Source organism: Pollicipes pollicipes, unplaced genomic scaffold (assembly GCF_011947565.3).
Source record: "Pollicipes pollicipes isolate AB1234 unplaced genomic scaffold, Ppol_2.1 Scaffold_5724;HRSCAF=6776_pilon_pilon_pilon, whole genome shotgun sequence".
In the NCBI taxonomy this organism is placed as follows: Eukaryota; Metazoa; Arthropoda; class Thecostraca; order Pollicipedomorpha; family Pollicipedidae; genus Pollicipes; species Pollicipes pollicipes.
In genome coordinates this window covers 9,885,691-9,905,125 of record NW_023596746.1, presented here as the reverse complement: position 1 = coordinate 9,905,125, position 19,435 = coordinate 9,885,691, and the positions used below count along the sequence as shown (strand labels likewise).

The following is a 19,435-nucleotide window of genomic DNA, read 5'->3' as shown; positions in this document are numbered from 1 at the left end:
GACGCCATCATGACGCGTGTACGTCTTATGAAGTAGTTTGTCAGTCTCCTTTCCAAATCTGGTCTGGATTTTCAAAATTGGCATTCCTCTAGGGACTATGAGCTAACTAAATTTGTGTTGCATATTTTGGCGCCTCGCACGGGATCAGGTATGGTTTTCTGTGCAGCGAGCAAGCCATCTTCAGTTTTTACTCGAGCACCCTGATATATATATATATATATATATATATATATATATATATATATATGTATTATATATATACATATATATATATATATATATATATGTATGGTATATATGTATTATATATGTGTACATATATGCACGTACATATCACACGTTACCTTTTTATTTCATAAAATGGAACCAAACGCACGTCGCGCCCATTTCATGGAGCGCCAGCGACCGCATTGGCATATTAGCACCCATGGGTATCAGCCCAACTGGGATTCGAATCCCCCCACCCCCCACGTGGGGTCCGACACGCTCACCACTCGGCCATTGAAACAAAACTAATGACGTCACCGCTCTTGACGTGCGTTTGACATGCGCGTCAAAACAGTCCGTGTCAAGCGAGGCATTGCAATGAAAAACCGTCACAAACCAAGAAAACTGTTAAGTACGTGTTTTGTGCATCCTAGGCGGTCTCATCGAACAGACTTGGGCCCAAAAAATACTTTAACACGCCCTGTTACCTGTCGTAAATGAAAGTTGTTGTGTCTAAAGCTTACAATACACAGTGCAATGCAATTTGTATCAGAAAAAAGACACCCTTTGTGCAAAAATCATTCGTGCATGCCAGCTTGCGTGGGTTTGGACTGCGTTCGGAGCGTGCATGCGATTGTGAGCTTCCGTGGGGTATTTCCGCAGAACATTCAAAACCACTCTCATTAAACGGAATTCAACACGAACACAACATTTGCATCATCAGCAAATCAATGAATGGTGTCAAGCATTGGCGGTGGATCAAAAGTTAGTTACTACTGACTGAATGCCGTGCTTGAAGTAATCACAATATATGAATACCCGGGAGATCAGTCGCGTCACTGCCAAATGGAATGAAACAAACACTAGGAACACGTATTCTCTAGTCGCGGCCGAATGCAACCTTTTTACTTTTCAATTTGTACACAATTCTTCGGGCGAATGCTCCACTGATATTTCATTAGATGTCTTGGAATCATCATGTTTTTTTTTTGGCAGGCGCAAACGATAAATGCGTGGAAACATTTATCAAAGTGACGAACAAACAAAGTGACAAACAAAGCAGTGGCATCAAATATTTACAAATAAGCCAGAGGGTCCTTTGTACAGCATGTGCCACTTTAATAGCAGCGAATATAGTCGCAGATTTTTGGGCAGAGGTTTTATTTTTACAGCGTTCTAGTCGAATGGCGACTGTCCGACGCTTCCCCGCCGACGTGGCCGCGCCCGGCTGCAGTCGAGGTCGCACAAATTATCGAAATGCATTCAGCTGCTTGTTTTTTTTCTCGCGAATGCGTTCAAGAAATGTTGCTTTATTGATGTGCCTTTTTGCTGTAGTGTTGACTAGGTGGTATGCTAAAAGTCATGAACGATTTGCCGCGAGGCCTTTTCGCCAGCGTGTCAAGTTGACGAAATGTGAATAAGTTAAACTGCATACTTACCAAATACCAAGTTGCTGAAATGTTTTTTAGTGAAATGCTAGTTATTCGAAGTGGTCGTCAGTTGAATTCTCATTAGCCGACAAACTCATCGGTCAAAGATGATTATGATTAGCTGAACGTTCTTCAGTCTTGTGCTTGCGCATCGAAAGGTAAATGGGCTGTAAACAAAGGCCCTGCAGCCTTCGCCTTGTGGGTGCTTTTAAGAGGAACTCTTCGAGGGTAGGCCTGAGCAGGCCCTTTACTGTTTCGAAAACTAGCAAGCTAGAGTCGCAGCAGAAATGGCTCTGGAAAGCACTTGTCAAACTTTGTCATATGGGTGTGACCGAGCAACGGCGAAGGTGACTGGAATGGCTAAATTGGGTTCACACTACTGTGACCGCAAGAGCATTTATCGGATAGCTCTGGTGAACATCGACAGATGTTACCTGTAACGTGTCATATGAGGCCAGAGAGGTGGAGGCTATTCTTCCGTGGATACATGCAGCTTTATAAAAAAACTGAACAAGTCAAACAAAATCAAATGGCTGCATGTCCTTAGGAATATTGGTTACGCCTCACCAGCAATGCTCCCAGTGTGTAATGTAATTCGCGGACGTTGTACGGCCGTTACCGTATCAGGTAGTTTGCGTTCGTCGATTCACATTTCTTCAAAATGAATTCAGCCAAATGACCAATTTGGAGAGTTCGCGTTCGTCAAATTGCCTCTTGTCAAACTTACATTTCGACTGAGGGCATTTGTTTGATTAACCATTCCGTGATTTCCATTCGTTTGATCGCCATTCGCCTAAATCCCGTTTTGGTGTAATGACATTTGGGTACTTCATTACATTTGACAGTAAGGTTTCGGATTACCATTTGCGACGATTTGTTATGTAAAAATATAGCGATATGCTTTCCACCTTCTAACGTTCGCCTTTTCAGATAGCTGGAAAAGCTTGGGGGTTTTCACAGTCAGTGCAATAGTATTTATTCAAGCGCCATGCAGCAGTGGGTGGGCTGGTGGCCGCCACCTAGAGCGCGGCGCACGCTGTCGCTACTCGCCTGCCGGCCGGCCACCGTGCGCTAATGCCGCTGTTCTTTGACGGACAGGTTTAAGGCCAAGTACCACCCAGAGGAGTGCGTCAAGCGGCAGGACGAGCAAGTGAGCAACCTGAAGGTGAGTGCTCCCTTACCACCAAGTACTAATGCACTGCACCGGTAATGATTTACACTTTGCCGTGCATTGCTAACGTAACACGCTGGTTAAAGAATCGTGATCGTTCTTTCAGTTGTCTGAGTTTGCGGAATACTGCGCTCATTTTCAGCAATTAGATTATCTCGCAGCGCAGCTTTGTACAAATGTAATGGGCATGTAGGGCATGCCGTTCCTTGGAACAGCGGTATTTAGTCGTCTGTTATGTTGATGTGGTGTTCACCAATATAATGTGGAGGCATATCTGTCTGCCGGAGCACTGTCATACACATTGTTATGTGCATGTTTAAAAGTAGAGGGATGTTTTTGTTTAAAAAAGCCCCCCACCCGCGGCGCGGGGGCGCCTCTGCCGTCGGCGGGGTCGCCGACCGAGGCGCGTGGAGGTCCGACTGACGCCGCGCTCCGCCGGCGGTCCTCAGCGGCGCGTGGACGTGTTCACCGAGCTTCTCAGCACGGCCGGCCAGGTGCGGCTGGACGGCGACCAGGCGGACGCGCTGCTCCGCTTCCTCGACTCGGTCGTCATCAAGCTGGAGGGTGGCTCCGACTTTGACCTCACCGTGCTCGACCTTCCCGACGACGAGCCGGCTGAGCGGCGCGACGCCAAGCCGTTCGTCCTCGCTGACCAGTGAGTGGTGTCAGATCTGACCTCGCCTCCGCCGTCCGGGCTCGGTGCACTCCTCGCGGGCAGATAGCGTGGGCGGCGCGCGCGCCGGCGGCTGTCCCGGACGGCCGGATGTGGGCACAGCTCGGAGACCGCCGCGTTGGCGGGCAGTAGGTGTAAGTATTTGTCAGAACGGCGGCCTGTCCAGCCGTTACCACTGTCTGAGCGCGCGGATAGGTTATTTCAGACATGTGGCGGACGCTGAATCCTCCTCGTCATTAAAACGTTTCGGAAAACATCCAACAAGAAATTGTCTACAATGTCACAGATGTAGTTTTGGGGGCTCCGTCTCAAGGCGTTTTGGGAACATCGATTCTTGTGTTCCTGCACATTTGGGCAGAAAAGCGTATATACAGTGTAAGATTACAACGCACGTATATAGATTCTGACGCAATAACGGAAGTGCACGTTATCAAGCTGTAAGCTGGCACGGATGGCTTCGATTTCTTCCTTGAGTTGAGGAGGGGGGGGGGGGGGGGAGACAGATGGATAGTACCCATTGCTGGCATTACTATATTGCTGCAAGCATTGCTGGCAACCCACCTTAGAATATGTGCATAAGTAAAACTCGGTATAGGAGCAGGACGCATTGAGCATGGGAGCAGCCAGCCTGGTGTAGATACGGGAACAATGAGACCGGGTGAATAGTCCCAATCCTTTCAATCACTGAAAGTGGTTTCAGTATGTACTTGATCTTGATGAACTTATGATATATGAACTTAATCGTATGTTTCACGGTTCCATACCCTTCAAACTACCGGCTGCACCAGCCAAGCTGAGCATCTCTTTTCCAATAACTCTAATTTTCTAAGGCGCGCGTGTACATGGCACAACTGTCGTGACTCAGACCTCTCCTGATGATCGGGCGTCGTTGTGACATCCAAGGCACGTGTGACACGACATGGCGCTATAGTATAATTTAGCTTCATACGCATCATGGTGTACGTGGTTTTATGGGCGCATTTTTACAGAACTTGTTAGCTGATCGAGTTTTTTGAGCTAACGGGGACAGTTTCATATCCGAAAGATACCGTCAAGTTCACGGTCCGTTGGTCAGGCTCTGCTTATGGATGGTTTGACACGGTTTGGCTCACGATTACACGATTTTGACACGTGTGGACACGACTACATCCAGTGTTCCGTCACTGGAGTGGCAGTTTCAGTTGGCCGTGGCCCAACCTGAAAGATGGAGCATAGCTACTGGGTTTGAGTTCTCCGGATCAAGGACCGTTGTGATGCATTTTTGTCGTCGTAGGCATTGTCTAGATGTCCCTTCGAGTGCATCGCTAGGAACGGTTGCAATTCTTGTGCTATCCTCACCATCGGCTCACCTATAGAACTTAGCGGAAAGTGCTGCGTGGTAAGTGTTTCAAGACATTACACATTTTAAAACGTGCGGCACGTGCGTCTTATGGAGCAGATAGTAACACGCTACTGCTGTATCGTTCTCTCGTTCGTTCCACACTTGACTATGCCCGTTTTTTATGACAATGCTGGCGAACGTTACACACACACCTTAAACGCTCTCCACAATGCTGCACGTCGCATTGGCACGGGTGCTTTTCGGATGTTGCTGACTTTGAGCCCTAATGCAGAAGCCCGCGAGCCACCGCTTTCTGCGGGACTTGAGCTGTTAGGCATGTGCTTTGCATACAAGCTACGCCAATGCTATGTGCATCCCGCATATGATGCGGCGTTCTCAAGACGGCGGGTGGTATTGTTCTGAGGCGAGTCTGTGTAGCGTGCCGGCCGCTTTTGTGTTGGGATTGGGAGTCTGTTCTATGCAAGCGGTATGCGACTGCGTAGTATGATGTTAGTGCAACATTTGCCAGCCGCCGTGGCATCTAGCCCCGCCAATAAGTGACACGCCGCTGTCTGAACTGAAGAAAGGTCATGTCCGCCCAGACGTGTTTCGGTCGAGAACTTCAGAGCAGTTGGCATGTTATGACAGGTATACGTTTACATACACGGGTGAATCGACTGACGGTGTCGGGTGGGCGCTCGTGAGTGACTGGCATTCGGTCCTTCACGTTGCCCGCACGTCCGTCTGTTTTTATGGTCCAGTTAATTGTTTTCTCGAAAGCGCTGTTTTATTGGAACACGGGATGAGGATTAACTCCTCATTATGTAGGCTCATTGAGCAGGGTCTCAACTCTGAAACGTTTTAACCCCGCTTGTCCCGTTAAACAAAATTTGGGTTTGCCTGACTGTGCGTGACAGGGTGGTGAAAAGGGTCGTGCTTTTAAGGACCTCGAAGTCACGCAGGCATGCCCGGGAAATGAGCTCGCGGATGCTGCTAAACGGGGACGGGGGCACAGACTCCGGGCACCCGTGCCACTCCTCTCCCTGCTAAATATGTTCACGCACACTTCGAAACTTTCGCACGGTGGAAGTGGCAGCACAAGTGAAACGCATGATTTAACATCAAGCCCTGGGCGATGCAACCGCATGTAGGCTAGTGGCCCTCGCGCTTTCGCAAATCAAGGCGCGCAAAAATTCCACAGTGCGGTCTCCGCACCGATCACGCATGGAGCGCACAGTTACCCGCTGTCTGGCGGAGCCAGGCCAAACTGCTCACGCTATGGTGAACCTCTTAACGTACTTCACGTCATTCAGTCAAGCGATGAGATGTCACTTTCGTGATGAGCTTTGGCATTATCTCGGACGACGCGATTCATAGGGCGGGTAACAGAGGGTTGCCGTCATGAGTTTAGCGATGATTGGTGCGTGATTGAGGTAGGCAAGCTTTTGGAATTCCTTAAGGCGATAGGATTCTCTGCAATATGCACTCGACGCTAATTACGCAACACGTCAGTATGGGCGCAAAGTGCCTTATACGCGTCCTTATCGCACGATGTAATAGCTCAACCAGATGCCCCGTGATTTTTCCACATGCGCTGGATGGAATTCCGTCTAGATTTAGATTGTATAGTTTAGGTGCTGGATATAGTTGTCCTCTGTCGCATGTTATTTTCGGTACTCGACTTTATTTGAAAAGTGGACGTAAAAGTGTAGCTTGAAATATTCTGTTTGTGGAAAAATGGCAGAGAATGATTCTGATGAATTTGGTTTTGAGATGATTTAGCTTCTTTTTGCCAGTGACTTAACGCATAATTTTGCGTGCTTAAACTATTTGCGTCTAATTCTCGAATTTCAGGAGTTACAGGTAAGGAACCTGTACTGACGGCTGACATTTCAGCATATTGTCTCGCACTCATTTGCATGCATATTACGTAGGTGTGTACGAAAAAATGATGGACTGAACTTGTATCTGCTCGTCCCTGACACCTGACGAGGGCTTCATATGTTGCATACGTCACACATGTTGGTACGACTCTTCCAGAACCTACGTGGCTGGCCTTGCGCCTGTTGATATGAATGATAGTAAAATGTAGGCGTGAAATAGCCGGCAACGGCTACAAAGTGACAGAGACGATGTTTGAAAAGTACATAGTCAGATTAGAGAGCCGGAGACGGCGTCTCGGTTGTTTGGGGAAAGGCGCTTGCTTTAATCGCGTCAGCCACGCAGAAAGCACGTCTAGGATAGGATAACACATTCCTCTTTCTACGTCCAGTAAGCCGTTAGGTAGGATGCATGTGTCAAGCGCAGAAGGCAAGGAATGATGAATGGTTGTGTTCCTTTGGTGTGGCGTCTGGTTTCCCCCATTATCCCAGCTCACGTGTTTATTTGCGCGACCAAAGCCGCGCCACCTCGGATGAGCTTCTTAAGCAGCCCCCATGTGTCGTTTCCCTTTGATGTTTTTCCTTTTGATACCGCATATCCGTCTCTCGCGCTATCTGGAAAGAGGTGTCTCTTATGAGGTTGAGTCTAACCCGGGTGGCCAAATGGCCTCCGTTATGGAATCCAGGCGCGTCTTTCGAGAACAATAACTCACATGAAAGCAGATAGGGCGGGTTTGCAGCATGCTGATGTCTGGCAGTGTGGGAGCTTTGATCCGGCGTATCAGCAACGCAACGAGATTGAGTGAGGCGCGCTGTGGCAGCGGGTCCAAAGCATATACTCAGCCCCGTAGAGCCAATGCCCGGAGGACGGCGCACAAACGGCCGGAGATGGCGTCGGAATTTGGACAGTCGGACCAACCAAAAGTGCATACCGCGTTACCGTCGGATGCGTCGGATACCATCGAGTTGATGATGTGTGCTGTTGGATTAGTGAAGCATCGGTCGTCTTAGGCTCAGAAAGTGCCGATCCCCTCCCCCCCCCCCCCCGCCGCAGTCAGGCTGAGCCCGTCCGTCGTCAGGTTATCAGGTTTTCACCACATCCACCTTAGGGGCGCAGGTCTGCCCAGCCCTCCGTCAGACCGCCACACGCCATTTTTGGAACGCGCATCATCTGCGTGTCTTATCTTCGCACACATCCGCCGGGGCGTCGCATCTTCCCAGCTCTTCGCCGGGTGCCAGGTGGACGCGCGGCACTCCGTCCGGGCGCCGGGTCGTTAGAGCCGGTCATCAGCGCCCGAGCGGCACACTTCGGCGGCCGGGCCGGTTTGCGCCCATCAGGCGGCGGCGCTCCCGACCGCCGCCGCCTGATCGCCGCGCGCCGCTCCCGGTGGCCGGCCGTCGTCCGCGCCGGCCCATATTGGATCGGCGCCCATTGGCTTTTATTATGGTCCGTGGCGGCACGTACGCTGTCGGCCCGCCGGCCACGTCCGCCTCGGCGGCGAGCGGAACGGCCGCCGTCGGGGTACGACGCCACACGGCTCCTGCCACGCGCAGGCCGGGTCTCCACTGCACCTGACAGTGGTACAGTGAGGGCCCATTTTACCCGGCAGAGGCCGGTTGGTGTCCGATTGTACCTGTCAGGGGCTGGGGGTGGGGTCCCACTGTACCTGTCAGGGGTAGAGTGATGTCACACTGCCTGACAGGAGCACGAAGGTCCCGCTGTACTTGGACAGTAGGGTCAGGGTGGCGCGCCGTGGCACCTGCCGGGGTCAGGGAGGTGACTGCTGCGCTTGGTGCGGTCGGGCTGGTGTCTCGCCGTGCCTGCCGGGGTCAGGGAGGCGTCCCGTCGCACCTGCCGGGGTCAGGGAGTTGACCGCTGCGCTTGGTGCGGTTGGGCTGGTGTCTCGCCGTGCCTAGCGGCTTTGTGTGGCGATATTCAATAACACCAGAGCCCAATAGGTTCCGTAAACTGCATTGTGTTGGTTAACGATTTGAAAACATATTGGCCATTCAATACTCGTTAGAGACGCTCCCGTGCCGGGGCGCCATCAAGGAACTGTAACCGGGCGCCGATAGGTCCGCTGAATGCTCCTTTGAAGACCGTTTCGCGGTCTTCGAGCAGGCGCACGTGGTTGGGACAAGTCGTCGTGTCACTGTTTTGTCATTACGCTGAGACGGCTGGAGTTTGCCGATTGTTGTTAAACTTGGCGCCACGTGTCCTTGGGTTACGGCATTCTTAGCTGGAAGATGGCATCCTTTGAGAAGCGATGTTGGCGTGGCACCGTCCCAGCATTTGGGCTTCGAATTATAAGAAAAAGGGGACGCTTATTCCCAAAACTTGCTGTCTCCCCTTCGTAATTGCAAGTATAATGTGTGTCAAGCGTACACTTCCCGTGATGGTGCACTTAGCTGATTTCGTCGGTTTTTACGTTTGATGCCTTATTTCCGCACCGGGGGCATGTAACGACACGGGACCGGCATGCCGCGATGAGGAATTAAACGGCCAGTCGTGTGTTTCCACCTTTGCGTGCGCACGGCTTATGCGTCACACCCACGCGCTCCAGAGAGATTGAATCTCGTACTTTTCACAAACTTAAAAGCTTCGGCACCCGGGGCAATGAGCGACTGGTGAGTGGCCTGCAACCGACAGACATTCGACCAAACTACCACGTGGCGTGAATTTTAATGTCGCACGTGCTGCGTGTCACACGTACGAGAGCCAGCAAGGTGGATTTGGCCGTTACCGACAGTTTTTCTTATTTTACACCACATCTCGGCACCCGGAAGAGCTAGGGTTGTGAATCCAACTGCAAAACATAGGCAATACGATTTCTTCTTTAAGCGCAGCGGAGTAAGCCTGCACATGCTTGTCTTGACTTGAAGCGCCAGCGGAAACATCGTTCAATGGGTCTTGAAGTATCGACCCGATGTGTCGTAAATGTTGTACCCATACCCGTACTTATACCCGTGTTTTCCCCAAAAATGTAACCAACCCAATCCGTCACCCATTCTATATGGGTAACCATTGGTTTACCGGAATCATGGAGTCCTTTACTAGCGGTGGATGACGCAGCCTGCGCAGCCCGTGGGTCCTGCCGGACGTGGTGTGCCACAACGTGTACGGTGGGGGCTGCGGCGGAGGACAAGAAAACACACCGCTCGGTAGATATGTATTGAGTGTGTTTTAGAACTAAAGCTGCGAGTGCCTTCTGCTCCGTTTCGCCCTAAGACAGCAGGTTTACCGTTCCGAGTCATTGCCGGAGCGGGGGTGGGGTGGGGAGATCCGTGCGTGGGCCCGGGCACCTCTCAGGGCTGACGCTGTGACGCGGCCGTGCCGCCGGTGGGGCGGCGCGCTCCGCCGTCCTGCTCTTACATCAGCCGCCTTTCAGGAACAAGAGGAAGAAGGAGGACGAGGAGAAGAAGTCCGAGGACCTGTCCAAGCTGCCCATGACTGAGGAGCAGCGCGAGCTCCAAGAGAAAGCCAAGGAGTTCCTGAAGAAGAAGGGAGGTGAGTGGTCAGGTCCGACTTGGCACGAGACATCTGGTGCAATCTCCCACCCAGTGCGGCACGGCTGACTCGGTCATGTCTTGGATTTCACTGAAAATTGGTACCTGGGGCTATCTCATGCTTAAAATCCATCTGACACGATATCAGGTCCTTGTGGCAGGATATCAGGTCCCTCTGACACGATATCAGGTCCCTCCCATTTATGGGTCACGAGATATGCGCCCAAGGCGTTCTCTTTCAGGACGACCTCAGTACTGGGGTTGGCATTTGTATGTTCCTAGCGACGCAGCACCCGTGATCATCGGTGGATATCCTCATTGTACATATTTTCGAGGTGGCAAAAATTAGTGCAACGAAATGGAAAAAAGAAAAGTTCACTTGGATCAATTTGGAATCAGCTACTCTCGTGACATAGGTCAGAGGTCATTTTTTAACTTTTATGTATGTCCGTTCTTAGCTTTTTAGTCTGGTGGTAACCTTTCCTATGTTGTCTTTCCGGGAGGTGTATATATATATATATATATATATATATATATATATATATATATATAATCAATGGACCTGGAACGAATTGATCTTATGATCAACTTGATCTTTGGGGCAACGCCCCTCTGTCTCCAGTTCCGCGCGATCCTCGTCGTTTCCGTCGTCGCATACCAAGTGTCCAGTGCCAGACCCTCGCGGGGCGCGCCCGCACCGGTTTCAGCGGGCCTCAGGGCTAGCTTGGTACAGGCAGTCGACGGTGGATCGGTTAAATGGCGCGCCGCACGAGCGTGATTCTTGCGTGGAGCGATCAGGGCGGTTGACTACCATATCCGTCCGGCCTGGACAACGGAGTGCAAAGTATGATTCAGGAGGGTTATCTCGACATTGGGTTTGTTCAGATGGCTGTGGCGCCACGAACTTGCGCCAGGTATTATCGATATTCCGTGGTATAGCCAACGTGTGTCCTTAGAACGCTGCACATTTGGGGAGGTTGCTGAACATCTCGACAATTTGGAGTGACGTTGGCGATATCATAGAAAAGCCTACTCGTTATCATGACATCGCTAAGAAACAGGAGAGTGTTTGAGGTAACAAATATCTCCATCTCGCTTGGCGAAACTGTGGTTTCCAGCGATTTTGCCGAAAATTAGTCTTGTATTCTGCAGGATGCCGCGCATTAGTGGCACTCGGCAAAATTCCAGTGCGCGGTTTACCCATTCATAGCCCATTAGCATATTGCCTATTATATAATGTTATATATATATATATATATATATATATATATTGTCAATATCATACATTATATTTATAGCCTATTATAGCGTATTGCCTGGGTCAAAACGAAAAGGCGCTACACCTATTTTTTATGCAACCTAATTATACCAGTCACGACACAGTTATTGGGAACGTGTTTATAACACATTTGGTCAGACATTAGTATTAGGATGAAGGACATTAGTGCAAGGAAAGACATGATATTAGGATGCTTCACTCTTGTGTGAAAATTAAGATTTATTTGATAGCTTAGCGGGGCAGTTTAAGGAAATGAACACTGTTAGCACGCGTTTAGTTGGCCGCTTGAATGCGATGCGCTCGGGTGGGGTCAATTTGACCCCAGAGATCTGAAAACTAAGACGATTTGGGCATGAAATTCACGGGATAGGTGGGACTCTACTTGAACTCGTTTGTGTCAAATTCTGATATCCGTTTGTCATGACTCGGCTCAAATAAGGTCAAACTCCAGATCGGTGTCCGACTGCTCGCAGACTACGTCACGCAATCTTTAATACGCGCTCGGGTTGGTGGCAGTCAATTTGCGAACTCCCCCCCCCCCCTTCCCCTAAGGACATCCAAAATAATTTCTGACCTGCGGAGAGCAACTGCCAAAGTCGGAGACACTGCTGAAGGGGCGAAATTATCAATTTTCACAAATGTGCGTTGAGCATCCGAAGGCCTGGGTAAAACGTAGCGTGTTTTGTGTAGGGCACTTTTGTCGTTTATCATTCTATGTAAAGGTAGTAGTCTACCCCCCCCCCCCCCCGCCCTCCCAGCTCGTTGGGTTAATTCATCTGCATTATAATTATCCATCGTTGCCAGTATTCAATGAGTTTTACAATCTGATAATGCATTGCGTGATTGTCTGTCGTGTATTTTCTTCGCGCTTTGGTGCCAAACGCATATCGACGTTACTTCAAGACCTACCTTATATATATATATATATATATATATATATATATATATCCTGCGTTACTGAGCCCTACCCTACCCTTTATAATAGCCTCGGGGTATATGAGTCGTGACCCGTAGGCCAGGCAGAGCTGCTGCTGTAGTAGATGGATGAAACGCACCATATAACCCACAGTAGCAAACTATACAGAAATCCGAACAGCGAATGCAGTCTAACCGCATGACAGTTGGTAGACAAGTGTCTCATTTCGACGGCTTCCGAATAAAAAAAGAGACACGGCCATGTAAAAATAAAAAAGAGACACGGCCATGTCTTGAGCCATGGTGAATGATACCGGTACCCCAGATTTTATTCAGGTTTGGAAAGAGCATGCAAAATACACTGAAATGGCTACGAATGGACGTTATGCTAAGCTAAAGGGATTGCCATTCACCTTGGTCACCTGTTTGCTAAATTGACCGAGGTGTCTTTTTCGATTGTACTGCACTTATCACTGCAATTTTGAAAATGTTAACGCGAATAAAACACGTGCATTAATATTGTGCAAGGGCGCTAAGAACACACCAATGTCAACTCCAGTTATGGAAACGCCTCGGGGCATATCTCACGACCCAGTGGTATTAGCAATTGAGGTTTTCGGGCGCTTCGCCTGCGCGGTCATACAGCGCCTGTAACGTTATGCGTCACTGACATTTATTTTTGGTGTCAGGCGGATTCTACGCATCAGCTAACGGTCGGTTTCAGCTTTCGGTAAAATCTGAGAGATAACCGTGTTAAATCGTCCTGGTGTTGCGGTGGGTAGACCACACCACCTGGTGCTTGCGCCGAACGGAAACCCGACAATGCGAACACCACCCTGTTTGAAGTGGTCCACAGGTGATCAAAATTGGCTGTCTGTGATGTTCTCCGCCCCTGCTGGAAAGTGCGATCACATTTCTTCGGAAGTGCTGTTTGGAAGACACTTCCTCAACAGGCCATCGCGAAGGTGGCGTAAGCTCTAACGGCGGCCAGCTGGGTGACGCAGTTTGGGTAGCGCCCAGACCAGTGCAGTATGAATATATTTGATCCAGTGGTTGTCTCCGGTAGGGTATTCCTTGAGCGGCTCATACCCAGGCGATATTAGCAATACGGAGGGGGATCTGGCTGTCGCGGGACGGACGCTCTGCCATCTGGTGCTGGTGCAGTGGGTTCGCGAGCGTGGCGGGCCTTTAAATAGCCGCTGCGCTCCGGCGTCCCAGCTGGGCAGTCCGGCCCCGCGCCGGACCAGCGCAGCAGGCCTTTGGCCAACGAGCCGATGCATCAGGACAGGACCGCAATTTGCTTGTGTGCTATAGGGGACGTTGACAGCAGGAAAATGGTCGAGCCTGTCCAGCAAGGTCGCGGAAAAGTGAGAACGTCCACCCCGTACAGTGCGTGAATGTGAAAACAGTGTGGCTGTCAGCGTCTATCCCGGAAACCCCTCGCGGTTGGACACCATACATACATACATACTTGCGTGCGTGCATGCACACATACATGCATACATTATATATACATTATTACTACTGATGAAGGATACCATCTACTGATGATTACTACTGATGAAGGATACCATCAGTAGTAATCAGCTGATATTGACATTAGCATGGGCCGGTGTGTGCAAGCGGGCGCGCGCGCGCGCGCTCGAGGGGAGCCGCGGGTCCGCCGGCCGTCGCGCTCGAAGGAGAGCCGCGGGTCCGCCGACCGTCGCGCTCGAGTGAGAGCCGCCGGTCTGCCGACCGTCACGTTCGAGGGGAGCCGCGGATCCGTCGACTGTCGCGCACGAGGGAGAGCCGCGGGTCCGCCGATCGTCGCGCTCGAGGGAGAACCGTGGATCCGCTGACCGTCGCGCTCGAGGGAGAGCCGCGGATCCACGCTCGAAGGAGAGCCGCGGAACCGCTGGCTGTCGCGCTCGAGGGAGAGCCGCGGATCCACCGACCGTCGCGCGAGGGAGAGCCGCGGATCCACCGACCGTCGCGCTCGAGGGAGAGCCGCGGATCCGCTGGCTGTCGCCGCTCCAGGGAGAGCCGCGGGTCCGCCGACCGTCGCGCTTGAGGGAGAGCCGCGGATCCGCCGACCGCCGCGCTGGAGGGAGAGCCGCGGATCCGCCGACCGCCGCGCTGGAGGGAGAGCCGCGGATCCGCCGACCGTCGCGCGAGGGAGAGCCGCGGATCCACCGACCGTCGCGCGAGGGAGAGCCGCGGGTCCGCTGATCGTCGCGCTCGAGGGAGAGCCGCGGATCCGCCAACCGTCGCGCTCGAGGGAGAGCCGCGGATCCGCTGGCTGTCGCCGCTCCAGGGAGAGCCGCGGGTCCGCCGACCGTCGCGCTTGAGGGAGAGCCGCGGATCCGCCGACCGCCGCGCTGGAGGGAGAGCCGCGGATCCGCCGACCGCCGCGCTGGAGGGAGAGCCGCGGATCCGCCGACCGCCGCGCTGGAGGGAGAGCCGCGGATCCGCCGACCGTCGCGAGGTTTTTTAGGACCGGTACCCCATTTCAGCTGCGAGGGCGATCAAAGGCTCTGGCTCTCAGGGCTCTCAAATGGATGAGACCAGCTCCGTTGCCTCGTGGGATTTATCGTTCGCAACCCGTTGAGCGACGCCAGTGTACGACCCGTGCGATGTTAGAAATCGGCTGGAAAACAGTTCATGTCACCCTCGTTAAGCCGTTAGACCGGCCCCGAATGTTATTTGCTGTGGCTCAAGGCGATAGATTTGATCATGAAAACTATACCGGCTCAGAGCTTCGATCACAGACTGATATCCGCGCAAAATATGGCCTTTCTAACTGTAGTTTGGTCAGTCACAGACAACGCACTCACATCTATAAGTCTTCCGAAATTTTCACGTATCACTGCACCTCTTGCTTTAATGCATTCAGTTATGCGGGCGTATGCCTTTCAGCTCTTTTCGGACGTCGCTCGGCGCCAGAAAGGTGGGACCACCATACGGCGGTAAGGATGTCATATCACGAATGGATTTAAGAAACTGCCTGAACTGGACATTACGCTTTGTTACGGAAAAATGACGTCGGAACCCATCCAGCCAAACTTGATTGTTCTCTTCCAATTCCCCGCCTCATCAGGCATGTGAGCAGTGTCGCAGTATATGCGGTGCTGCGCAGACTGAGACCGGAATTTCAATCCACGCACCGGCCGCGCGGCGCGTCGTTTCACGTAGGCCTCGCGTTTCGCTGACATTCTCACTGAGAGCGTGACTGGGATCTGGAAGTGACGGCTGCCCCCGTGTGCTGCTTCGGCCCACCGGCGTGGTCGCGCAGCCAAGCTGATGATCAGGCGGTGTGATCTCGCATTCCTGCTGATGGCTAGGCAACGTGGTCCCGCATTCACGCTGATGGCCAGGCGGCGGCGTGGTCCAGCATCCGCGCTGATGGCCAGGCGGCGGCGTGGTCCAGCATTCGCGCTGAGGGCCAGGCGGCGTGGTCCCGCATTCGCGCTGATGGCGAGGCGGTGTGGTCTCGCATTCCTGCTGATGGCTAGGCAACGTGGTCCCGCATTCGCGCTGATGGCCAGGCGGCGGCGTGGTCCAGCATTCGCGCTGAGGCCAGGCGGCGTGGTCCCGCATTCGCGCTGATGGCGAGGCGGTGTGGTCCCGCGGTCGTGCTGATGGCCAGGCGGTGTGGTCCCGCGGTCGCGCTGATGGCCAGGCGGTGTGGTCTCGCATTCCTGCTGATGGCTAGGCAACGTGGTCCCGCATTCGCACTGATGGCCAGGCAGCGTAGTCCCACAGTGGCGCTGATGGCCAGGCGACGTGGCGAGGTATAGGGCACCAAGCGTGCTAGCAGCGGGTACATCATACCGATCCGCCTATTGCTGTCCAAGTTACAATTCTCCAAGCGTGGCGTTAGCATATGACGGAGAAGTCGGCACGGCTGCTCATAATCTTTGAAATGTGTTAAACAACAGGTGGCTTCTCCAGCGACTCGGAGGATAACGCCAGGCAGTCGCTATTTTGCCGCTATTATACAATTATGTATAAACCAGTCCGGTTGATTGGGCAAATTCGTAACAGTCCGATGGCCAATGTTTGAATGACGCTGGATTTGTTTCTCTTAAGCTGTTAAGTCTTACTTAATGTCAAAGGCGGTCTCGCTTCGAAATGCATGCTTCAATTCAGGTCCTCATGTGGATTGGTCAAGTGGCTGATTATTTTTCTCGTTGGCGAGTTACAAAGCAGTGATCATTTGCGTTCTTCCGGGCTGACCTTTTCTTTATCTTTCAGAGGAGACTAAAAAGCGCAAGTACGAGTACAACAGCGGCAGCAGCTCTAGCTCCGGCTCGTCCGACAGCGACGAGCCGGACGAGCCGAGCGAGCCAGCGCCGCCGGGCGCTGAGAACGGCGCCAAGGCCGAGCCGGCGGCTGAGGCCGATCCGGAACCGGAGCGGGAGCCGGTGCCGGAGCCTGACCCGGGGTCTGAGCCGGAGGCGGAGCCGGAGCCTTTGCCAGTGCCGGGGACGGAGACGGGGGCGGAGCCGGGGTCGGAGGCAAAACCGAAGCTTGACGCTGAACCGACCGCCGCGGAGCCGGCGCCCGCTGCCGACGGGGCCGAGAAGGCGCGCCGCGAGGAAGACGGCGAAAAGCCGACCGATGATAACGCCAAGGACAAGGTCAAGGAGGAGCCGCGGCCACGTCCGCTGCACAAGACCACCTCCATCTTCCTGCGCAACCTGGCACCTACCATCACCAAACAAGAGGTGGAGGCGGTGAGTGGAGCGGGGAGGGGAGAGGGCTGACCTGGGCTGGGCCGGCCGCAAGGACGGGCGCTGTCTGGCGCCGGCACGCGCCGATAACCCCGCCGGTACCGCACAGGTGTACATCAGGCGGCACTGTTCAGCGCTGTGTTTATGCCGTGCCTTCATTGAACAGCCACCTCTCTCCGGTGCCCACATGTGGTGTAGTCCTCTTCCTTACTTATGTTTTCCTCAACAAATCCAAGGTCAAGGTCCATATCTACAGCGGTCCATAGCGCTTGGAATTAGACGGGTGCAGCTTGTTTGCGTTCGTGTGCCGCGCCGAGCGGTCCACCGCTCGTGGCGGCAGTCGGGTTATGGCCGTTGCTCCAGTCTGAGCAGAAGCGGGCGGTGCCTGACCGGCCCCAGCGGGCCCGGTCGGTCTGTGACGGGCACACCGTGCTCTGTGCTCGCTGGGCCGTCGCCTTGCGAGCCCTGCGAACCGTCGGCCTCCGGTGCCTTCTTGCTGGCCGGATATTGCCGCTGCAGTTCTCTCCCCAAACCGCAGCAGTCGTAACAGATAGGTGCTACCCAATGCCAGGGCCTGCGGGGGACGTTTAATTTACTGCGGTCGTCAGTGGACTTCACTTCACGCTGAATGGGAACATCGTCACAGGGACCGGCATTCCCGGAGCCTGTCGAAAAACTGCCATCCGAATTACGTGGATATATTCCGCGTACCAATGTATGTTCTTTGCCGACATTTTATCCAGTTTCTTGCGGATACATTTCATTTCCTGTGCGATTGACGACAGCGGCAGTGTAGAGAAGCGCTGCGCTGCTCAGGAAAGACGCTAATAAACATAAGGTTAGAATGGCCTCTGTAGGAAAGAAATTCGCTAAATCTCGCTCTCGTTATACTTGAGAATATTTCAGCGCGCTGTAACATTCGCCCACGGACTGTCACATTTGATGCCTGTTCAGATGCTTACGACAGCTTGGCACGTGGGTCGTCTTTTCTGCAAAAGTGTTGTGTCTTGTTTTCCGTTGAATGCGAGGCTCAGTATTCACAACTTGATGTGATCCTAAAGCCTTCTTTTGAATACGCTTACCATTGCTGGGGTATTTTTTGCCGGGGCTTGCCGGAAGTGTCTGAACTCGAGCCGCCGAGCTCGCACCTCCGGAAGTAAGCCCGACAGCATTGGACGTCCAGGTGTTCCCCATTACGGCGTATTTAGCCTCTAGCGCATTTGGAAGGTATCCGTGCTATGGGCCTCATCGGGGTGGTTTGCATACTGAGATGACAGGTGGGTCAGTTATATCATCTACTCTGGTCCATAATATATGACATGTTTGAAACCAGATCTGACGTAATGTTAAGAGTTGAACCGATGTGGCCTTGGCTTCCATTGAAATGAAAGTTGTGAGCTGATGACGCTTATCATGTAATCGCTTCACATTATCGGAATCTTTATGCAACGTCTGAGGGTCGAACTGATTGCCACGTAAGCGTTGATTTTTCAATAATCCGTGCTGAGCGTTGAGGGCGAGACCGAATGCTGTGCCATTTCTGCCACCATTTAGCGATATTACGTCGTGGCTGAAATAGCATGGCATCCCAATTTCCAGGTCAGCGGTATGGGTTTAACGCTACACTTCTAAATTCTATTGTGATAACCCAAACAGTCTGGAATATAGATACCTCTGGAAAACAACCGAGGGTGTTTCGTCTCCCCATAACTGGCGGGCGGTAGATGATGCGTCTAGTGAGGTGTGTGGAATTACGCAAAACAATACTGAATACTAGCCCAAAGTACCATGACTTCGTAAATAAGCGCGATGACATGCTCTAGGCTGGATGAAGTTTTGCGGCAGGTTGTAAGCAAATGGTGGCATTTGACATGAGTTCATCAGTGTGGACGGTCGGCAGATAGCACGCATGCATCACTTTTACTGCAGCCGTACATCAAATCTGCCCAAAACCCGTCTGTTCTGTGGTGCAGAGGTCATTGAATTCATTCGAGTGTTTTAGATTAAGACCCTATGAAAAGACAGCTCTCATCGCAGAAGTGCCCCGTCCCATCACAAGGGATTAACGCAAGTGGAGCAAACCTGAATCACGCGCAGCAATATTGTACTGTGACACAGCTCGGGCCATTGGTATTTTACTGATTACCTGCCCGAGGGTATGGTATATCTCCTGCGTGTAGATCAGTAGTATATTGCCAGCTTACATTTTGCATATGCTCGCTCGAGTTCTCTTTATGAGCCCTGTGGTTGTATTCCACACCTGAGCATGTTGCGTGATTTTGATTCACCGTTAACAGCGTCTTTTTTCACGTGTTTCTTCGCGCCGGGTGTTGGAGC

At 52.4% G+C, this 19,435-nt stretch overlaps 1 protein-coding gene across 1 annotated transcript in view; it reads left to right on the top strand.

Moving 5' to 3' along the window:
* The window catches only part of LOC119102479 (serrate RNA effector molecule homolog), a 59,909-nt gene that overhangs the window by 17,501 nt on the left and 22,973 nt on the right, over positions 1-19,435 (top strand). The window contains exons 6-9 of the mRNA XM_037225850.1: positions 2,736-2,802; positions 3,258-3,463; positions 10,072-10,190; positions 16,620-17,101. Coding sequence (XP_037081745.1) covers positions 2,736-2,802; positions 3,258-3,463; positions 10,072-10,190; positions 16,620-17,101 — 874 coding nt within the window. The remainder of the gene's footprint in view (positions 1-2,735; positions 2,803-3,257; positions 3,464-10,071; positions 10,191-16,619; positions 17,102-19,435) is intronic.